General features: G+C 35.1%; 1 protein-coding gene across 1 annotated transcript in view; it reads left to right on the plus strand.

Moving 5' to 3' along the window:
• The first annotated feature begins 361 nt into the window (after positions 1 to 361).
• The window catches only part of LOC132704210 (uncharacterized), a 74355-nt gene continuing 52493 nt past the window's right edge, over positions 362 to 22223 (plus strand). Inside the window, exon 1 of the mRNA XM_060674100.1 lies at positions 362 to 707. Within this exon, the coding sequence (XP_060530083.1) occupies positions 362 to 707 (346 nt within the window). The remainder of the gene's footprint in view (positions 708 to 22223) is intronic.

Below are 22223 nucleotides of genomic sequence, written 5' to 3' on the forward strand. Positions count from 1 at the left end.
TTAGATGGAATTTGGTGCACTTGTTACGTATCAACAGCACAATATTGAGATTTAGTCTAATATAATAATATATAGTAATAAAATGATTTTCAGACTCCTGAAATATTGAAAACTATAATTGCACCTTATCTGAACTGTACTAATTTAATGATCCATGTTATTGCAAATTTAAAAACTGAGTATAGTCTTTGGCAGATTGATAGTCTCTAGTCACATATTTTTTCTGTGTAGCTGCTATCTCCAAGGGCTAATCTGAAAATCCTTGCAAATTTAAGGAAATTCAATAGAATCGGTGTTTTAATAACCAATCTTTCCTTTTCAGATCATCGACTGAAATGATAACGGTTCGGGAAGATCAATCATGACCGGTTTCTGCACAATGATAGTCTGTTTACTTGCGACGTTGAGTTTCACGAAATCGAAAGAGAACAATTTTACGGATCTATCAGACGTCTCTCTTCCCACGGAATCTTCGAGCATCAATCAAAAGTTCCACGTATCCGACGCTTCAGACGATGAAAATCGCGGCAAAAGAACTAATTATGGTGAAGCGATCTCAACGTCCGCAGACCGAGCGATAAAGAGCACGCCGAAAACGGATTCTGCGAAAATCGCTTTAGAAAAATTTGAGTCAAGCAAATTGCCGGGAGCAAACATCCACGACGACGGGCGATTTTTTAAAGAAAACGGAATGGACTCGTCGATAGGTACGTTGCATATTTTCTATATTTCTGTGAACAATTGGTGTTAGCACACCAATAACTCCAAAGTCTCCCATTTCGGGAATCCTAAAAAATGTTGCCCTCCATTGTGATTCTCATAATTTTCTTCAATGGAAAACAGTCTGCTCAATCTATTTAGCTATCTCATACGAATTGTTTTTTAATAATAAAAGTTGTCCCCTCTTGTAACTAGATTCAAGATAAATATTATTTTGTAAGAATATTCTTGAAATTCAGGTATTGCACTTGATGAATTTGATGATCTATGTAACAGGTGCACAGGTTGACCGGAATATTTAAAAAAAAATTTTTTTGAAGTCAGGATTTAATATTAATTTAATTCATTAGCATTTCTTGAACCAAGTTCAATCTCGACGAATTAGACATCTGTATTAGAATCTATACTTCTAATTCCCTGAGAGTCCTTAAATCTTTATGTGTGCAACCTGTGCAATTCCATTTGTGTAACCACCTTGATTTCACCATCTTCTAGCTTTCTTTTCAGAATACTAAAAGTAAGAACAATCTGGTTTTGATAAGAGGAATATATTCTCCTTTTTATGATATCTTGTTCACTATTGTCCGATTGTAAGAATAAAATTAATAAAGTGTTTGTTTTCTTTTAAAATTTTCCAAGACATTCCACTTCAAAAAAAATCTTGAAATGATCCTATAGAAATCGTCAAAGTCGATACCAAGCCAATATGGTTTTAATATTTTGAAACCCAATAAAATCAAAATTCAATCGAAAAAGTGTAATAAGCAGTAGGGGTAAAAAAACTTATGGCTAAAGCTAACAATAGAAAATATTGTAAAATATTTTTAAATTTCTATAATTCCCACCAGGGAGTCTAATCGCATTGTGAATTTTAAACCCGTTTTTTGGGAAATAATCTTACATTTCTGATAACTGACATGAATACCTTTTTTTTCGTAGAATAGGTCTTGCCGACCTCTTAAGGAAAAGTGATGGGACGCGTCAGAATATTTTCGGAAATAAATGTCATTAACGTCAGAATATCTAAACGCATTTTGTACTTTTTGAAAGGGGTCCCTCTTAGGGTATCGATTCTGCCCCGAGCGAATTGATTAATCTAGACTGCCTCTATAGCCGCAAGAGTGCGTTTTGTGACATCATTACAAATATGATTAATTTTCTCAAAAAAAGTAAATGCAATGATATCACTTTTACTGAAACGAAACGGTTTAACCCGCTAGTGAAAACCGATATCTCTTTCCTAACCTATAATATCAGTAAAGGAAATAATTACAAACTAGTGTTGCGAACTTTGGGAATATTTTCTACCATTATTAAAGTCTAATATTTGTTCTTTTAGCAAAATATATGTAAAATTACTATTAAACCCCCAACTTTATATGTGAAATGTCAAAAATAATTACATACTCATTCCCATATGACCAAAATATTGCAAAATAAATATATTACAACCGCAAAAAACAATAACATAAAAAACCCAAAGATCTTCGCATTAATTCTATCAGAAACAGTTGGGTTTTCAATGTTTTCAAAATAAACATGAAAAATATCAAGCCCTTTCAATAAAAGTCATGTCCGCGTATTTAATTTTTATGGGAAAATTAATTTGATTTACAATGATGTCGCAAAACGGAATCTAAATCAATTTGTTCATGGCTGAGTTGTTAACCCTTTCCAAGAACTACAAGTTTGGAAAAATGCGTTCAGCAACTCCGAAGTTGACATTTATTTCCGAAATTGTTGGAACACTTTTTACACAACTTCTGGATTCCTCCTGTGTCGATTATTGCTGGTTCGAAATGGTTGACGTTTCGTCAATCATCCTGTTGGTTTCTTCAGAGCTTGACTTCAGTTTCGGTCCACCACTTTCTCTTAAGAGCGAAAACTATTTTTAACAAAACCGAATGAAATTCATTCCAGCTTTGAAACGGTATTCATTTTAGTTATTTGTAATATATTTTTAATTCTAGTCGGTAATTCTAGGGACTTTCCAGCATTTGGATGCTTTAACCATAATTTTTTCATTCCAAGTCTTTACGACAGTTTGAATTGTAGCTTTTAGTTCATTACAATGTTGAAATAAATACAAAATCTATCACGGTTTATTGGATATAACGTTTAAGAGGAAACCCGACTACTTGTGCGATTATTATCACCAGGATGGAGATAATCGAAAATTGGATAAGCACCGAATCGTTTAAAAGGGAGAAAAAGGGAGAACCAGATGCCGGTGGATCGCAGACATCGGAACGTAATTAAGTTCTTTGACGATGCGTATTTGAAAGTCATCAGTCAAGAAACAAAAAGAACCACCCTTTTACGTCTTTTTAATGCCACTCGGATGGTTTTTTGCAGCTAGATTCCATCGCCGAATTGAATTTGTTTTACTGGGCCGTAAAACGAAGAACATCGCGGCACGGTGAAGAAACGTAATTTTTATTTGCTAAAGCAAGAACCATCGCTTGAGAATTAGAGTTAGACAATTTAGGCGAGAAAGAGCAGAGGACTGTGTATTTTGGAAATTGTTTCCCTAGAAACAACGAAGCATTTCATCGCACAACTAAGTAATGTTATGGCAATGGCGCTTGAGAATTTAGTTTTGGCAAGCGAGGAAAACTCTGAGTAAAACAAATAATAGAAAAAAGAAGTCCTAGCAACATCATATTTATTGTAACCCGGAAAGCTTATGACAATGTTCTTGTCTCAAGATTGTGGAAACTACTTCAACAATCCAACCTCAATCTCGAAGTCAACACCAAAAATAGGTCAACATTCAACTAAGGAATTTGTGATAAATAAAGACGAGGATGACTACAATGTAAGATGCGGAAACCCTCTGAGGAATATAGAGGTTTGGGTCAAGCAGTCAATAGTCAAAAAAATATGTGCGTAGGAAGACCAATCTTGATATAAGAAATATCAAGCTGCCGGGGGTATGTGTATGTGAATGTTATTTGGACGTGAGTTTTAATAACAGCTGTATATCGAAAAACGATTGATTCAAACAAAAAGAATCATACCATGGAGCAAAGACATAATGAAGAAAAGGAAAATTAATATTTTCTAAATATTAATAATGACTACCCTAATATATGGCAAATAAACCTGAAAAACTTCATAAAAGTACATAAAAAGAGCTGAAGCAGTGTAAATGGATATTTTCAGGAGATCTTTGCGTATTTCATGGAGTGATACTATAAAAAATGAAATAATAAAACAACAAATAGAAACTGCAGGCATCACAGCTAATGATATCGAGCAAAAGCAACACACGATTTCTCAAAAACGTCTTTGAGAAGACAGTACAACGCAACAATCTGATTTTTGTAACCGTCCCCAAATATCAGTGCTGTTTCACTTGTTCTATACCAACTTAATTGGTAAAAAGATTGGGTTCACAAATATTCTGTCTACTGACTATCAATAATTTAGTTTTAGTGACATGTTGGAGCCCTTATTCTTGACCCCGATAGAATAGAAAACTCGAAAGAAAATGGACTTGTTTTTATTGGGAGTGCGCAGTTCTTAAACTGTTTTGGAGGAAGGGATCAAAGAAATGAAAAAATTCTTCAGACAGTTCTTTCTTTTTAAATGAAAATTTTATATTGGATTAATTATCATTATAGGAGGGTATTTTGCGTAATATTGACGAAACTAAAGATTTAAATTCAACAAAAATATTCCCTATCACAAATGTATTTTCATCACCAGTAACTAGTGATCTATTGATAATTTTATCTATTGTTAGGGGAAATGGAGACCATACAGAATGTTCTTGTTTTCTACTACCTCGGTAATTATTTTTATTTTCATATCAACATAAGCCTAAAAAACACAAATAATCTGGAGATCTTAATTTTATTGGGAAAGAAAAATAAAATGTCGAAAAAGTTCAAAATATTGGCCAACTTTAGCCAATTGACCCGTCATGGGATAAATGGCGAGAACATTTTTCTTCGTGCGTATATGGAATCTATCTTAACTTCTTTTATGATAAGCACATAGTAACCACGAACTTAATCAAACTACCCACTTCTTTAGTTACAAATCAAACTTAGCTCTGAAACAAAAAACAAAAAAAATATTTTAAACACTAATGACGGAATTTAGAGACTACCACGCCACGCCTTTATTGTGTACTAGAAAATATATGATATAAAAACAAATAAATAAATAAAAATTATATCTCATAAAAATTAGCCCAGGCCATAACGGATGTCTAGGTGCGTGCAAGTGCAAGTTAGGCTAACAGCTTAGTAGGGAAGGAGAATTGTGGGGTCTATAAATAAAAATAATACATTAAAACTATGGCATCCATTTTAAAAATGTGCAACTATTTTCCGCGGTCTTTTTTGCCTACTTAAGTAATAAAATTTGTTATCGCTAATTCCCTACGCTGAACAACTTCCGAAATACTTCTCTCCCCACCCAGTATGTTCAGCCTCGTTATAAATAAAGTCATCCGAAACAAAACTCGACTCAATTTTGGAATAACTTATCCCGTGGATCTTTCCACCTCAGGGGAACACTTAATGCAAATTCGGCCTTATACTTGGAAACTAGATATAAAACTCTCAAAGACAAACAGTCCCAAAACAACTTACAAAAATCCAATATCTATAAGCAAACGCGTTTATTTAAAATCTGCTCTACAAATTCTTGATGGGAGATTTTGTGTAAGTTAACATGATTTAAAATTCAATTTCAATTCATTGTAGGAAAATGAATTTTATGAGCTAGGCTGCAAAATAGATTAAGCTCGAATTAGACTTCTGTTCGTAATTATTTTCAAAGGATGAAGTTCACAAAATAATTAAATTTCTAAAAAGTATCAAGAAACCACGAAAAATAGTATTAATAAAGAATAATCCAATAATCAATCAACATCTAACGCGCCATCTACCGAGGAAACCCCCTAAATATTATAAACATTCATATTCTTAATAATATGGACCACAAGTCTTTCAAAAATATATAGAAACTTGCATGTTGAAAGACACAAACCCAAAATTGATGATATTATTAATTTTGACCTTTTTGATATAATCACATTAGCTTTGAAAACGATAGTAGTTCTCTATTGTGGTATTATTACGGATTGTTTGACAGGTATCAGTATATTATAATGTTTAAAGCGTACTTTTTTCACTATTTTCTATTTATTTTATTAGGTGAGTCTATTTTGTATAATAGATCACAGATAATATAGAGCCAAATGTTCTCATAGGCGATTGCCTGGAAAAAAAGGACAGCAGTTTTGAAAAAAAGTAAGAGCCGAACGGTTTTGGATGAAAATATGCAGCTAGATATTCTTCTGCATTTTGAAAATACTCCAGAGACCTCTACGAGCCTTGTCGCTTCAGATGTAGACGTAAGACGAACCACACATCAAACATGTTTAAAAATTAACAGTTATAAGCCATTTAAAATCACACCAGTACAAAAATTACAAGAAGCAGATTTTAACTTAAGAGTCAAATTTTGCAATATAATCATGGATAGACATTTTTTAGATAACATATTTCAAAATATAATTTGAAATAATGAATCAATATTTTCAAAATCTGTGGTGTTATTTAATAGGAAAAATACTCATTATTGTAGTTCAGAAAATAAAAAAATGTGTTTTTGAAGTAAAGACAGGCGAGGGTCCGTGAAATTATGGTGCGCAATTTGGAGATCTTCAATTTTAGGACCCATATTTTACCACACAAAATTTAACATCCGTACGATATTTAAACTTATTAAGGAACTAAATTCGGCCACTTATACATAATAATATTCCCCAACGAGAGCATTAAAGTTTAATTTGGCAGCAAGATGGCGCTGCTTACCATCAAAGTGCCGCAATCATTCGTTTTTTAAACGTGGATTGGTCAAAACTGCCGGCGAGAAGTCCAGATTTGACCCCGATGAACTTTTTTTGTGGGACATATTGAAAAATATGGTTTACAAAGATAAACCGTCGACAGTTGCCATATACCATTTAGAAATAGCAAATACTATTTGTATTCTTCAAAACGGCGGACATATTGAAAGCCTAATATAATTATTTTACTTGTAAGTAATATACAACAGTAGTTAGTGTTAATTTTTTGTAATCATTTCGCGTAGACATTTGAACGTAGAAATAAGTAATTTGCAAAATTTGTCGACATTACGCAAAGCTTAATATTCTGTTATTAATACGATTTCTTAACAATGCTCTAAAACGGCTGTGTATAAGTTGATAAGCAGCTAATACTCAGTTTCATATCTTCATAATTTAAATCTTATACCCAGTTTTTAATTTTATCTGCCAATTAAGCCAAAAGGGGGTAAGCCAGAGACCCGTACTGTGTTATATAATCGAGATTCCTATTAAAGTGGTTATTTGAAAAACCAATAACATACATGGTGTCTCATTTAATAAAATTGAGAAAATTATCGCTTTGTATTTTAAGCAAATATTTTTAATTTGATCATTGTCTAAAGAAAAGCATTTATAGTAAAAATAACAGATGGAAAAAGTTTAAAAAGTTAATAAGCGACCCAACAAGCATGGTTTAAACATATCGCGAATTTTGAAGATGATCGCTAATAAGTTCGAAACGCTGCACCACAGACCCATACTCATATACATCGTTGAATTTGTCTTTAAAAGGACTATCCAAGAATGCACTAAAACGTAAATTAAAAAAAAATATATTTCAAATTTAAAAAAATGTAACTTTGTTTTACCACCCTGTATAAAAAAAGTGACGATTAGGAAAATTAAAAAAATAAAGGCCATTTAAATAGAAACAACTTTTGTATTTAAATTTTTTTGTAAGTTACGAGATAAGGTACATGAATTATGTAAAAGTGCTCCACAAAATATTGTCAATATTCATAACTTAAGTTTGACTTCTTACTTTATTTATATTATATATTGTCTATATTAACCCCATTTTACAGAAAAGTTATTGTAGCAAGTAATAAATTCGAATACTAACATGAAACAAATCTAATATGAAACAAATGCGTATCAAACGTTAAACATATAAAAAATGGACACAACTTTTTCTAAAAGATATGATTTCTAAGGAGCTTATGTTGAAACTCAGATTCTTCTTCTTCCAGTGTCTGCTTCATTCTAGTGAAGGTTGGCAATCATCCTTTGGAATTCCTCGCGATATTCAGTCATGCGTATTAGATTTACGGCATCACGTACATGGAACCAATCTCGAAGGTTTTTCAACCATGAAAATCTTTTTCTACCCAGGCCGTGCCTGCCTTCTATCTTTTCTTCCACGATCAGCTGTAATAAGGCATATTTTTGATTTCTAAAAATGTGGCCAAAATAGGAGGCTTTCCTTCTCTTGACTGTGGTTAGTAATTCTCGTTCTCTGTTCATTCGTCTTAGCACATCTTCGTTGGTCACACGATTCGTCCATGGTATTTTAAGGATCCGTCTAAAGAGCCACGTTTCAAAAGCTTCCACCCTTCGCATGCTGGAGACCTTCAAAGTCCAGCTCTCAGCACCATAAAATAGGGTAGTTAAAACATAGCATTGTGTTATTCTTCAGCGTGTTTTCAGGTTAACATCATTATTTGTGAGAAGCGACTTTAATTTAAAAAACGTGCTTCTGGCTATCTCTATTCTCATCTTAATTTCTTCATCTGGGTCCCACTCGTCATTTAGCCAGCTTCCCAAATACTTAAAGCGGTGTACTCTCTCTATGGGTTGGTTATTAATTGACAGTGACGCATTGTTAATACCAGTTTTAGACATTACCATGAATTTCGTTTTACTGTAGTTTATTTTAAGTCCGTAATTTTCACTGATAGTATTTACTCTGTTTAATAGCTGTTGAATATCTTGAATGGTGTGGCCTAGTATTACAGTGTCATCTGCATACCGAATATTGTTTAGGATTTTCCCATTAATTTTAATTCCAATTTCGATGTCTTCCAGAACCTCTTGGAAAATGTCTCTACTATCGAGTCCCAGTTTGATTAATAAGTTAATTAGGATATCATGTTTCACATTGTCAAAAGCTTTTTCGTAATCTATGAAGCAAGCTATTACGGTTGTCTGTTGATCTAGACATTTCTGTGTTAAGCAAAAAGGGCCTCACGTATCCCGAAGCCGTTCCTAAATCCAAACTGAGTTTCGCCAATGTTAGCATCCAATCTTCTCCATATTCGGGTGTGTATGATTCTCAAAAATACCTTTAACACGTGACACATAAGACTTATGAGGCGGTATTCATTACATCGCTTTGCATTTGCCTTCTTGAGTAGGGTGATAAAAATCGAAACAAGTCATTCTTCGGGAATATTACCTGTCTCGTAAGATTCTGAGCAATAATGTAAGATGTTCATCATCAAGAAGTTTTATCAATTCTGCGTGGAGATCATCTGGACTAGTAGCGTTCCCGTTTTTGGTCAGACGTAGTGCATTTTTAAGTTCTGACATGATAATTTCTGGGCCCTCCAGTTCCTCAGCATCCTGCCTGTCTGTGCGGTGTCATCGAACACTTTTTCAATATATTTGCACCATACTTCAAGTTGTTCTTGCTGATCTACTATAATTTTGATTGACTCATTTACTAGTACCGTTTGATTTCGCTTAGTTCCAGTGTTGGTAAACTCCTTGATTTTTTTATGTAGATGAGAGCTATCGTGGTTCTTCTCCAGGTCTTCAATTTCCTGACATTTTTGGTTTGCCCAGAGATTTTTTGCTTCTCCGATTTTTGTTCTAATTTCTCGCTGTAGTTGTTTGTATCTGGCTTTATTATTTTTATTTTGCCGTCTTTGTTCCATTAAGCACAGGATATCATCGGTCATCAATTCTTTCCTTTTTATTTGTTGTTTTTGGCCAAGGATATAGTTTGTTGTAAAATTCCTTTCATGTTGTCCCATAGTGTGCAATCATCGTCGTCCTTATTTTGGGCCATTAACCTTAGGTTGTTATTAATTTTATTTCCCAGATTGTTTTTGCTCTGTGTGTCCGGTAGTTTTTCCATGTCTATACCTCTGTTTGATGTTTTCTTTGCTAGTTTCTTTAGACGCAGTCTTAGTTGTGCAACCACCGGATTGTGGTCGGACTCGATATCAGCTCCAGGGTAAGTTTTCACTGATTTTACTGAGTTTCTAAATCTTTTGTTAATCATTATATAGTCAATCTGATTCCTGACAAATTGACCATCCTCATCCTGCCGAGATTTCTAAGTGGATAGCCTCCTTGGTGGTAGCTGGAACCATGTATTGCCAAGGATAAGATCGTTCTCTTGACAGAACTCTAGCAATCGATCTCCTGCTTCGTTTCTCACGCCTAATCCAAATTTACCAACGATATCTTGAACTTGGCCCTGACCAATCTTTGCATTCATATCACCCATTATAATGGTTATCTCATTTTTCTTAATTACCCTATATATGTCCCTTAATTGAGCGCAGAATTCTTCTCTTTCCGCTACTGGTTTATCTGCTGTTGGAGCATATGTCTGTATAATATTAATGTTGAATGGGAATCCACTGATCTGTAGCATTATACATCTCTCTGAGTATGTAAATTTTGTTAAGTTCTTCTTAATTAGTATTCCGACTCCGTGGACATGGCATTGCTCATTTTCTGAGTAGAACAGAGTTGCATCATCCATTGTGTGTTGTCCATTACCAGTCCATCGAACTTCACTCATTCCCAGTATGTCAAATTCCATTCTATTCATCTGCAGCACGGCACTCCGAAGCTTTCCAGCCTGGTAGAGCGTGGTAACGTTCCATGTAGCGATTTTAAATATTCTGTTGTTTTCGGCCAGTCGCGTAGTTTCCACGTACCGCCTGGCTCCCGCATGCACGTGGCCGGTCGCACATTTCACACTTAAGGACCCGGAAATCCCCAAGCGCCGGTCGCTAGCCGGGTCGCATGGCAAATCATTAAATGTGGATTTCTTCTTCCTCATGATGATTTTAATAGGGATATTCATATGAATCTTTAACGCAGTGGTTTCCTATTGCCTCCTGCATCCCCATGCCGTTGAACTTGTATGTAGTTTCATCCGCCTTTAGGAAGGGTTTCTTCTTCCTAGGACAAGGAGGTGTCCTTGCTCTTGTCAGCTCCTCCATCCGAAGGTGTTGGCTAGCAAGAGGGGATTACTTACACCGGTAATCATTCGGTATTAGGTTCGTCATATCTGACTATCCTCACTTGGTTTAGCCTGCAGGTCGATGCAGTTGCCCGGGGTGTGGCGCGGGGAGCCAGCAAATGAGAATTGGGAGTCTTGTGCCTGCCTAATCTGCTATGATAAGTGAAACATATTCGTCCGATTTATATGAATATAAATTTTTATTTTTATTTATTTATTTACGGTTTAACCAATTTACAAAATTTTTCCACTCATTAAAGGCAAATAGAGAGAAAAACAGCTAGAATCAAACAAGAACAAAATGTAACCATAACAATAAATAGAACTAAGTGAAATCACTCAAGCGCTTATTATGGCGACCATACCACAGATGTGTACTAAAGTCTAGAGCGAACCAAAGAGATATAGAGGAGTCTAAAGCAATGTGAAGTAAGTTGGCCACTATTGCGTACAACAAACCCAAAGACTCGCATAGACCTGTTTAGCACTTCCGCAAAATATGTCACAAAACTTAGTTTAGAATCGAAGAAAACATGCTAGTGACTGCATCGATCTCGGCTCCATCAATGCTATATCGGTTGTGAACCATACTCAATGAACGACTAAAGCTAATACTACACCATTTTTTTACATTAAACGCAAGACTATTAATTCTAGACCCTGTGCTACCACTGTCCACGTCCCTCTGAACTAGCAGAACATTTTCGCGCCATCCAACTCTCCAGAATATCTTCAATTCATCCGCAACCTAAAGCGATTGCGATTCAGAAACACTAACAATATCATTTATAAACAAGTTAAAAAGGATAGGATAGACATAATTATTAATACGAATCAACTGAGTATGACCAGACAGGAAACACTGAATCCACTGCACCAGCCCAACCCCCAACCCCATAACTCTAAGCTTGGAGACAAGATGCACATGACTCACACGGTCAAACGCCTTCGAGAAATCAGTGTTGACAGAATCAACCTGACCAAACCTCTCAAAGGCGTTCAATAAAAATTGTTTGGTAGGTGAGGAAATTTGTTACGGTAGATCTACACTATACAAATCCATTCTGTTGATCATAAAGAATTCCCCTGCAATGCCACAAAGGTCTCTCACTAAATAACTTATCTGGCAGTTTAGGAACCATCGACATCGTTCTTATCATCACTCTTATGAATCGGTACCAAATAGCTAACCTTTGAAAAGTCAGGAAAAATGGTTGATGACAAGGACTAAATTAAATATATGTTGTAGTGGCCTACTCCAAATACACACACAATTCTTAATCAAGGTTGATGGAATCCCGTCCGGTCCATGCGAAATTCCAGTCTGTAAGTTCATAATACTCTCAAACATATCAGCAAGTGAAACGCTCATTGAGTTGAAGTCTAAACTGTAGCCAAAACTACAATTAGGAATCACACGCTCATACTTTTCATAAGTAGAAGCAAAGTGCTTTGCAAATAAGCCAACAATATCCTGACCACAGTCGGAACCCAAATACATGTTTCCAAAAAGATTTGGGGTCATACGTGATATCCTGATTAATTATTATTATATATGCACTGTAACACTCACTACGCAGTGAATTATACTGATCCCTTAAGCCATATAATTACAAATAATCATCAACGTCGTTAGTTTACTTGTATATTGTGTTGTGTGCGCAGTTTTTTTCATAACAATTAAGTTCTCTAGTTCGCGACTAACCCATGCAGGGAAATGTGAAGACTTAAATCGCTTAAGATGAACAAACATCTCAATCGCACCATACAAAACAAAATAGAAACATCTGTTAACATCCCGCGTGTCAAGCACACCCTCCCATGGTATGGAAGATAGGTAACAATTCACACATCTTACTTTAAACCAACATCACAATCAATAGGCAACATAATCTCACAAGTCAGATGATGCTCTGTAATATTCAATACGCTCTCAGATGCAACACAAAACTGAGCTACTGGTGAAATCGTAAATATAAGATCTATAAGAATAATTTTTTTCACTCGGCACGAAACATGTAGAAAAATATATTCCAAAACAGAACAGTTAATATGATCCATGTGCGCCTTTAATTGTCTACGAATTTCGATCAAGGTCCCACCCCCCTCGTCTTACCAGTATTTGCCTGGCTGCGATCTTGCCTGAAGATAATAAAGTCACTAAAACCTAGTTATGAATCCAAGTAGTCTTTGTTAAGCCACGCGCCAACTCATTCAATCTTTTGAATTCTTGCCGTTTCTTGACAGCCTGTCGTTTTTTGGGTCTGAATTATTCTTCTGTTGAGCAACCTTCGGTGCCCCTTTAACCTACTGAACATGTAAATCTGGCTCGCCAACAGAACATGCGGCAAGCTCTAGCCTTTATAACATTATCACTAAGGAATTTACGGTTTGCAAGGCAAACAGAGACAAGAGACAAGCGATGCATAAAAAAAACAGCCTTCAACGGCTTAGGACCCCCGTTGTTATGTTTGCCCAGTCGAAAAGCCTTAAATGTTGAACGATTCACCCGAGTTGCGGAAAGAACTTTAGATACATATTGCTTATTTTGTTCAACACGGAGTTTCGAGTCATCAGCTGCACTCTCCAGTACATTGTACAAGATTACATTCTTTGATCTGATGGAACGATCCTGTAAATTCCAGATGAAATTTCTGTACACCCAACAGATAACTGCGTATCATTCCCCGACTTCAAAAGCTGCATATCATTTTTAAAGCATTTTGTTTCGGAGTACATCAATCTCACCACCAAACTCAACAGATTTCATTATCTTTAGTTACTCCAAAATATTGCTAAGTTTATTATTCTGCTCATTAATAGAGTTGAAAATATTCAATATAACAAGAACAATGTCAGCAATCTAAATTTACAAATCTGAATTTTTTGACTAAGTTTGCAATATTTGCAAAGGCCCGATTCCGGCCTGCTGACATGCATAGTAAGCATTTTCGACGACGGTAAGCATAGTGGGTGGTGTTTCGTTCGTCACCAGTGAGTGATCCAACTCCACTCGATCAGAGCGGGAAACAAGGATGCACGACCTTAACTGCGGCACACTGTCTACAAATCCAATCATGCACTCTATTTCTTCGCGTTGCAGCACAAATTTTATTAAAATTAGATGTGGACAGATCAGTACAAATTTTGGTTAGTTGCACAAACTACACTGAATTGCATTTGTTTTCGGCCCAAAAGATCTCTCTCTCTCTCTCTTCTTCTAGCATTAGTTCTTGTTTCTTGTTTCTGTGATTTAAAATATCACAAGAAAAAGAACAACTAAGTACTTGTCAATAATCCACCTTCTTGGTCAAAAAGAACTGTCCAGCTATAAATTCACCATCATGCTCACACCACATCAAGTAGTTTAGCTAAAAACTATTCGTAATAGCTATATTACCCAAAATCGTCTTTCTTTATAAATGCCTTGTGGTACTTATAACAGTTGATGACTCCCCTGGTAGTCATAACAGTGATTCCTATATGATAAATTGATAAATACGAGCCAATAAGCTTCAAATCTGTATCCGTCATAACTTGCTTTTTCACAAGCTGCATAACTATGGTGTCAGTCTCAACTTAATTAATGTTACAAAGAACTTAGACAATGTTCAGCCACTGTCAGAGCCTTTGACCGATTTTAACAGACATTCGGTGTCCTTCAAGGGGAGTCCTTGAGTACCTTTATTTAATATTTCTGACATTTTTGACTTCTTCTTCTTCATCGGATGGGTCGTCTGTCAATCAACGTCACCAATGAACTTCTTATTCTACTCTATGCAAGCTAAAAATTGTAGTAGTTAATGTCTCATAAACTACATCCATTCCTTTTAGGCGGGGTGGTCCAAATCCTTCCGAGGGGTAAAGTAATTAATCATCATATATATTTGGGAGTTACTTTCTCCTCTCCTTCGTTTATTAGGGGACTGGCAGAATCTTCTCTGCACAGTTCCTACCCTTAGCATGTTCAATAAATCTAAACTTATCTCTTGTAGAGCATTAATACAGATTTTTCATAGTACCATTGCCAGTTATTTTTCTAGTAACATTGCTGTCGGGGGTTTACGTTATTTTGATATTATCGAAAATGCGCAATCTAACGTCCTGAAACATTTTTTATGTTGCCGCATCCTACCTGCTCTACTCTCTTGCAACTGGAGTTTGGTGTAACTCACTATACTTAAAAGTTGTCTAAATTAGAATTGGCACCGACAGACTCCCGACGCAGTATTTCGATCGCCTATTAAAATTGGCGGAAACTATCTTTATTAAATATAATTGGGTTGTGCAGGTGAGACGTCTGACTTGTAAATTCGGATTTTCCTATCTGTCTCAACATTTTAGTCCAAGCAGATTTTCCACAACATCCTGTATATGTTAAATATAATGAAATTTGCTTTCACTTGATACCGCTCGAAATTCTCACCACAAGATGTTTTCCAAATTACCTTAGGCTAATGAATAATCACTTCACAAAATTCAAGTATAAAGGTTTGTCACAGCAAGCCAACCGTAGTAAACTTTGCACTGCATGTAATTTCCATGAAAATGAAACTGTATTCCACGTACTATTTAGGCTATTTTATAACGAGATCATAACTATCCTCTTGAAAGATGTGTAGTATTTTGTGGAAAAACATTCTAAAACTTAGGTCGTTTTTTAATAATCAATATTTTTTATTGTTTTCTTAATGGTTTTCAGGATAATGTTTCACAAATCAATTTATACATTTTTTTTATTAACGTCTTGTTTTATTTTAGTTAATTTTTAGTAATTTCAGTAAGTGTTCTATTAGAATTGACCATAGCATTAACTATTTATTACCCTTTATATATCCTTGGCATATGAATACTTATATTTCCTTATAGACAATAAATTGGTTGATTGAATGAAATCTGTATTCTAATTCCAAACCCTTCGAAATTCTGTCCTGTCTGTCCTGAAGGTTTTATAAGGAAAGTGCATTTTTCAAAAATAATTTGCTGTTTAATTGAAAATAATAATAATAAAATAAATAAATAAATAAAGACAAAATGATATAGAGAAACGCAGAATTAAACAAGAAAAGATAATAACAATAATACCAGAAGCAAAACTAATACAAACATAGGAAAAATTGACAAAGAACGATGTTTAGCTTTTTCAATTAACCTGATTAAAAAAAAACAACTTTCTAAATATGATATAAAAACGAGTTGAAAAGATTGAGATTATGATTATAGCAAGAAAACTATTTAACAAAAACAACCAATAATTTCTCAAGCCGAATCACAGGGCACAGATTTAAAACACCTAAAATCTTTTTTCTCAAACAATTTCCACATTAGAGATATTAAGCGTTCCATTACAAAATACACTTACCCTTACCGTTCAAAGAAAATCAGTCTGAACGCAACTCCATACTTCCCACTGCTTACATTCAAAATATTACTGACCATATATCAACAATTACGTTTCTTTAACACAATGATAAGATCAGTTATAACACTGTCCAAAAATACAAATACCTTGGCGTATATGTCATAAATGATGGCTAAAAGTACAATCAAATTCAGCGCAGAAACACCCAAGGGAGAGAAACAACTATGGGACAGAAAGACAGAAGTTATATATGACCCTTGAAAGAAAGAAAAGTGAATGCACTCGAATCCACAGAAATGAACTATCGGAGACATGCCGCTGGAAAACCAAATTTGGACTGTGTTAGGAACGATAGAGCGCGAAATTATCGGAGTAAGCTGAAACTAACCTAGGACTAACCAATAAAGCATCTTAGATGGTATGGGAGTTGACGTGTCCACGTTACGAAAAAGTAAAGAAGAAGATGAAGTTATGGGTGTATCCAGAGAATGGAAGAAAACAGGCTGCCAAAACAAGTACAGGTAAATAGACCCCTAAAGAACAAGAAAAAGACGAAGACGCAGACAGAGCTGGAATGTCTAAAAAGAGGAAATCAATAAACGTCAAAGAAAGTTATAAACTGACGATATATATAACATAATGAGAAATGAAATTAGTTCACAGATAGATGGCTCCCTCGAACTTAAAATCAGAATTATTTTATGCAACCTACTACTAGTGTTCGAAACGTTTCCATACCAACCTTTTGAGACGTATCTACTCTACTCTACAAAAGGTACTCTGCTTTATACGCTGAGTTTGCATTGTAAGCCATCGTGGTGTAACTTTAAACGATTACCATTGCATTGTTCTATATTCTCATGATTCTATTTAGTCCCGCGTTGTTGAAATTATTTAGTTTCGCCCACATACAAATAACAAATTTGATGAAAATCTCGTTAAATTTGCGACGTCGAAAAGCTACGAAATAAATCCGCAAACAACCCACTCTACTTAGGCTTCATGTCCAAACAGAGTTTAATATTTACAGATAATTTCATTGTCGCTTAGCAGCGTAAACCGAGCCAGACGCCATCGGAGTTTTGAAAACTTTTAATGTGGCATTTACCCATTTGTAATAAAGGATTTTTTATACGACCAACCGTTCTTTTCGTTGATTTTATCCAAACTCGTCTGATGTAAAGGAATACGAGGTGATTCCCCTTGGATGGGCGAGTTACACTTTAGACAACACTCTGTTATTTTCAAAGAAACTTCCACAGGCTACTTAAATACTTTTTATAAAACTTCTGGATTCCTCCTGCATCGGTTTTTTTTAGTCGAACTAGCTAACGTTTCGCCAATCATCCTGTTGGCTTCTTCCCAACTTAACTCGCATTTTACCCTGTACCTACTTTTATATTGTTTGAGGGGGGCGTAGCTAAATAAGAGATATAAACGGCATCTCGGATGACTGATTCCCATATTGGTGACAGGTGGAGACCTGAGTCGCGGTTAAGAATTAGGTTGTTTATAGATTTCTATAGACTCTTGCTTTTTTCGTTGGAATTTGATAGAGAAAAAATCTGTCATCCCTCTAAAATTCCTCGTCTCTACGGACTCCCAAAGATTCACAAACCAGGATTTCCCCTTCGACCTATTGTTAGCACCATTGGTTCTCCAACATGTTCTCTAGCAAAATATCTAGCTTCCTTATTAAAACCCTTACAGGGAAACCTGACAGTTTCCTGCTTAATTCCTTTCACTTCATTGAACAAATAAAAAGCATTACATTAGATAAACAAGATATTCTGGTTAGTTTCAAAGTAGAATCCCTCTTTACTAAATTTCCTATCCCTGAAACTCTCACCGTCATTTCAGATATATTAAAACCCGAGAATCTGGAACCAAACCTTCTCACCTTAATTGAGAAATACTTGTGTAGAACATATTTTTCTTAAACCGGTGAAATTTTTGAACGAACGTCGGGAACAGCTATGGGTCCTCTACTATCACCAGTCATTGCGAATATATTTATGGAAACCTTTGAGAAGAAAGCTCTCGACACCTTCCATCTAAAACCAAAATTATGGAAACGCTACGTCGATGATACTTATGTCATTTGGCCTCATGGTCAGGAATCCCTAGTAGATTTTCTTAGACATTTAAACTCTATACACCCTAACATACTTTTTACCATTCAAATAGAAACTAATAACAACCCTCGTTCTTAGATATTCTTATCAATATAAAATCATACCTAATATTGGGTCATTGTGTTTACAGAAAACCTACGCACACAGACCGATACCTTAATGCATTGTCACATCACCATCCAGCCCCGGTTATCAACTCTCTTGTTTACAGAGCCGCAAAACTATCTCAGCACGAGTCCTTGAACCCAGAATTATATCACCTTACCTCTGCTCATCTCTCTAATAATTTCCACATTAAAGATATTAAGCGTTCCATCACAAAATACACTTCATCACAACCTTCCAATAGCAATGAAATCGAAAGCAATCCCACACTTGCTGTCCTTCCTTATATTGAAAACATCACTGACCACATATCAAAAGTTTTAAAGAAATATAACGTCAAAACGAGATCTTCAATCCGTCAAAGACAAAATTGCATTTGAGATGCTGGGAGTTTACAGCATTCCATGCATATGCGGCAAATAATACATTGGAGAGACCGGACGAATAATATCAACTAGGCTCAAAGAACACGAAAGAGAGTTAAGACTAAGACAAATAAACTCATCGGCAGTTGCCGAACATAACCGCGAAACCGGATTTAAAATTTTATTCGTTAAACCAAAATTTTTGCATGTAATCAATTCTTCTACCAACGAAAAATCCGAGAGTCTATAGAAATCTATAAGCAACCTATCAATTTTAACCACGACTCAGGTTTCTACCTGCCACTAATTTGGGAATCAGTCATCCGAGACGGTGTTTATGCCCTTCATTTAGCTCCGTCCCCCTCAAACAATATTAAAACAGGTACCGAGTAAAATGCGAGCCAGTTTCAGTCAAGCTCTGAAGAAGCCAACTTATTGTGAGCACCATTGGTTCTTCAACATATTCTCCAGCAAAATATCTAGTTTCCTTATTAAAACCCTTTACTCTGTGTTTTATTGGATTTTCGTACTTTAAGAGGTTTTGAGAGCTAAAATTGAGCACATTTGAATTCATAGAAATTTGACATATTGTTTATAGTTTCCATAGGACTCACGCAACAGTTTTGTGTAGACAGGACAAAATGTGCGATTATACCTGTGGAAACAAGAAAATTGAATTATATTTTAATGTAGCATTATATTTCATGTATATTCTAGAAGACAATTAAGACTTCCAAAATAAAAGCAAATAAATTCGATTGGATATTGAGAAAATTTGAGTTAATTAGTTATTTTTAATACCAATAATATAAAAATGTTCAAAAAACTCGAATGGAGAGCAACGCTTACTTAAGTGAAGTCTTGGTGAATTTGTTTTTTTTTCTGTTCTATGAAATTCTATGAAATGTATCCAGATTTAGATCCAAAGAAGTAGGAGAACTTTACACGCTTATAAAATAATTTGATTAAAGCAAGTTTCATTTTTTTGACTTACTGACGACATCTTTAAATATTCCGACATTAGTATTTACGTTTCTTTTATTTTAACATCAAATTGTAAGTTAATGATACGTAAAATGATAGATGCGTTTTATTGCAAATCTCATAGACCAACCAATGTATGCAAATTACTTTACTCTTTCTAACAGTTGTTCTAACTGGAACTACTATAGACAAGCTTATGCACAAGCATCTATCAGAAGTGGAGGAGATTCAAATTTATGTTAGGCCGTCCACCAAAATAACCGTTTGCAAGCAAGTTTGCAAACAAAATTGAATTCTATTTTTATGATACTTGGGTACCCAGACTTGAATATGCATATCATGCCTACGAAGGGTTCTTTGAATGCATGCTTAACTTAAATTTACACGTTTCAGTAAGTACCGTTATACACTTTTGACTTATTATTATAGAAATTATTTTGTAATTTTCAATATTTCCTTGAGTCGTCGCAGTAATGTTGTGGTTTTCAAAAATAACCCAAATTTATGAAAGCCTTGTCAGACACCAAGTACCTAATCTAACACAGTTAAATTTCAACATCACCACAAAGAAAAAGCATCCTAATTTTTTTTCGCTGAGATTGACCAAAATCACTCGTGCCTCGCATCTTTCAGGTACTGCCATGACATTAATACACACTTGTGCATTAAACTGTAAAATTTTGTAAATATTAAAATGAGTCGTTATTATTTAAATAGAAGAAGATGACATATCAACCAGTGTGTTTCATTAAAGAGAACATGGTATTTTCGTTATTTTTGTTTCGACCGGGACAATCGCACATTTTGCGAACTGATTTACATAAAATCATTCTAGTACTTACCTTAGCACGGCGAATTTTAATATGTCTGTAATAAGGATTTAATTGAAGCTAGGTTTTAAATTTCAACAAACAGCTTTTGTCTACAATTTTTTTAAATATTTTTTGCGGGTTCTGAGATAAACTATCATCCCACAATATAAAGGCCACCCTGTATAGTTCCGGAACATGGAATTCATAGTCCATAGTGAGCGTCTATAATTTGCATCCAAAAACTGATCGATAACCTACATTCTCCAATACTCCAGCACCTCAGTGTAGTCCTGTATCAGTTAGTGGGATATTTACTATCTATTTCAAATAAAACACGGTATTCCCAACTACGTTTGTTTTCAATTAGCCAACGATTTTCCTTTATAAATGACAGCGTCAGATATATATATTGTATTTGTAAAATAAATAAATTGAAATGCAACTTGCAATTTTGAATTTTTTATCGTTCCGACACATCCGGTTAAATCTTTGAAACAATTAAATTCGGACAGTTGTAACTATCGTTTTTTTTATATCAGAACATAGTTTGGACATCTGTTTTTCTCAGATTTAACCTGTTTTTAACAGATCCAAAATGGGGGCTATACACATGCAGGCAAGTCCGCGCGCAAGTGTGTCCAGGTAAGTCCGCGAGCAAGTGCGAAACGAATTGCGGCCACACACTATTCAGGTAAACCTCGAGGTTCACCAGTTGGTGGGGACTGCTACTGTGAGAAAAATTAAGTTGGCCTTCGCACTTGCTCTAAAAATCAGCCACAATTTGATTCGCTTCGAGCCGCGCTTGGAACTGAACGCGCCTTGAGTTTTGACCCATACACATTCGCACTTACTCGCGTGTCTCGACCTGTACAGGCAATTTTTAACACCTGCCTGCATGTGTATAGGCCGCTTAAGGTGTTACAAGTACTGTAAATCGGGACTTCATACATAACTAATTCCGGTTAACTTAGTGTTCTAGCCGCTTGATGCTCTTCTAATAACAGAACGAACATTAATGTCTCATAATTTGAGCATTACAAGAAAAATGTGTTTCAGATAATCATTGTTCAATTGAGATGAGGAAATTTGATTCCAGATTCTCGAATTTTAATATATCTGTGAATTTAAGGAATGTAAACTTTGAGCGTTCGTAACTAGAGACTCTATGTCGAAACTAACCAAAACTAACCAAAAAAATATATCAAATAACCAGGCGTGACAATGATATGGCTGCTGAAACAATAATTTGAGAATATCGACAGCTAGTTTGTACTGCAATTGGTTGGTATCTGGAATATTTGCAGTAGTCTGAAAAACAAAAACATTATTCTATTTAGTTATTTTACAAGAGACCATCAGATTGCGTCTTAACGCGAAGTCAGTCTAAATGATTTAAATATCAATCACAACATGTATGAAAGTGACTTTCGTAGTAGGATAGACTTCGGCAAATGGCACATTGAAAAACAGGCCATCATTCAGATGAATATCGCTTTACCTTACTTTACTTCACATAATTCAATCAATGTTATAGAAACAATTTATATTTAAATAAGGAGTCTTCCAAGACAGTTTCGTAATAAATGCTTGGATTGAGGTTTTAGGCGATCGTTTTATTGAACCAACTT

Source organism: Cylas formicarius, unplaced genomic scaffold (genome assembly GCF_029955315.1).
Source record: "Cylas formicarius isolate icCylForm1 unplaced genomic scaffold, icCylForm1.1 PGA_scaffold_6__28_contigs__length_40554024, whole genome shotgun sequence".
In the NCBI taxonomy this organism is placed as follows: Eukaryota; Metazoa; Arthropoda; class Insecta; order Coleoptera; family Brentidae; genus Cylas; species Cylas formicarius.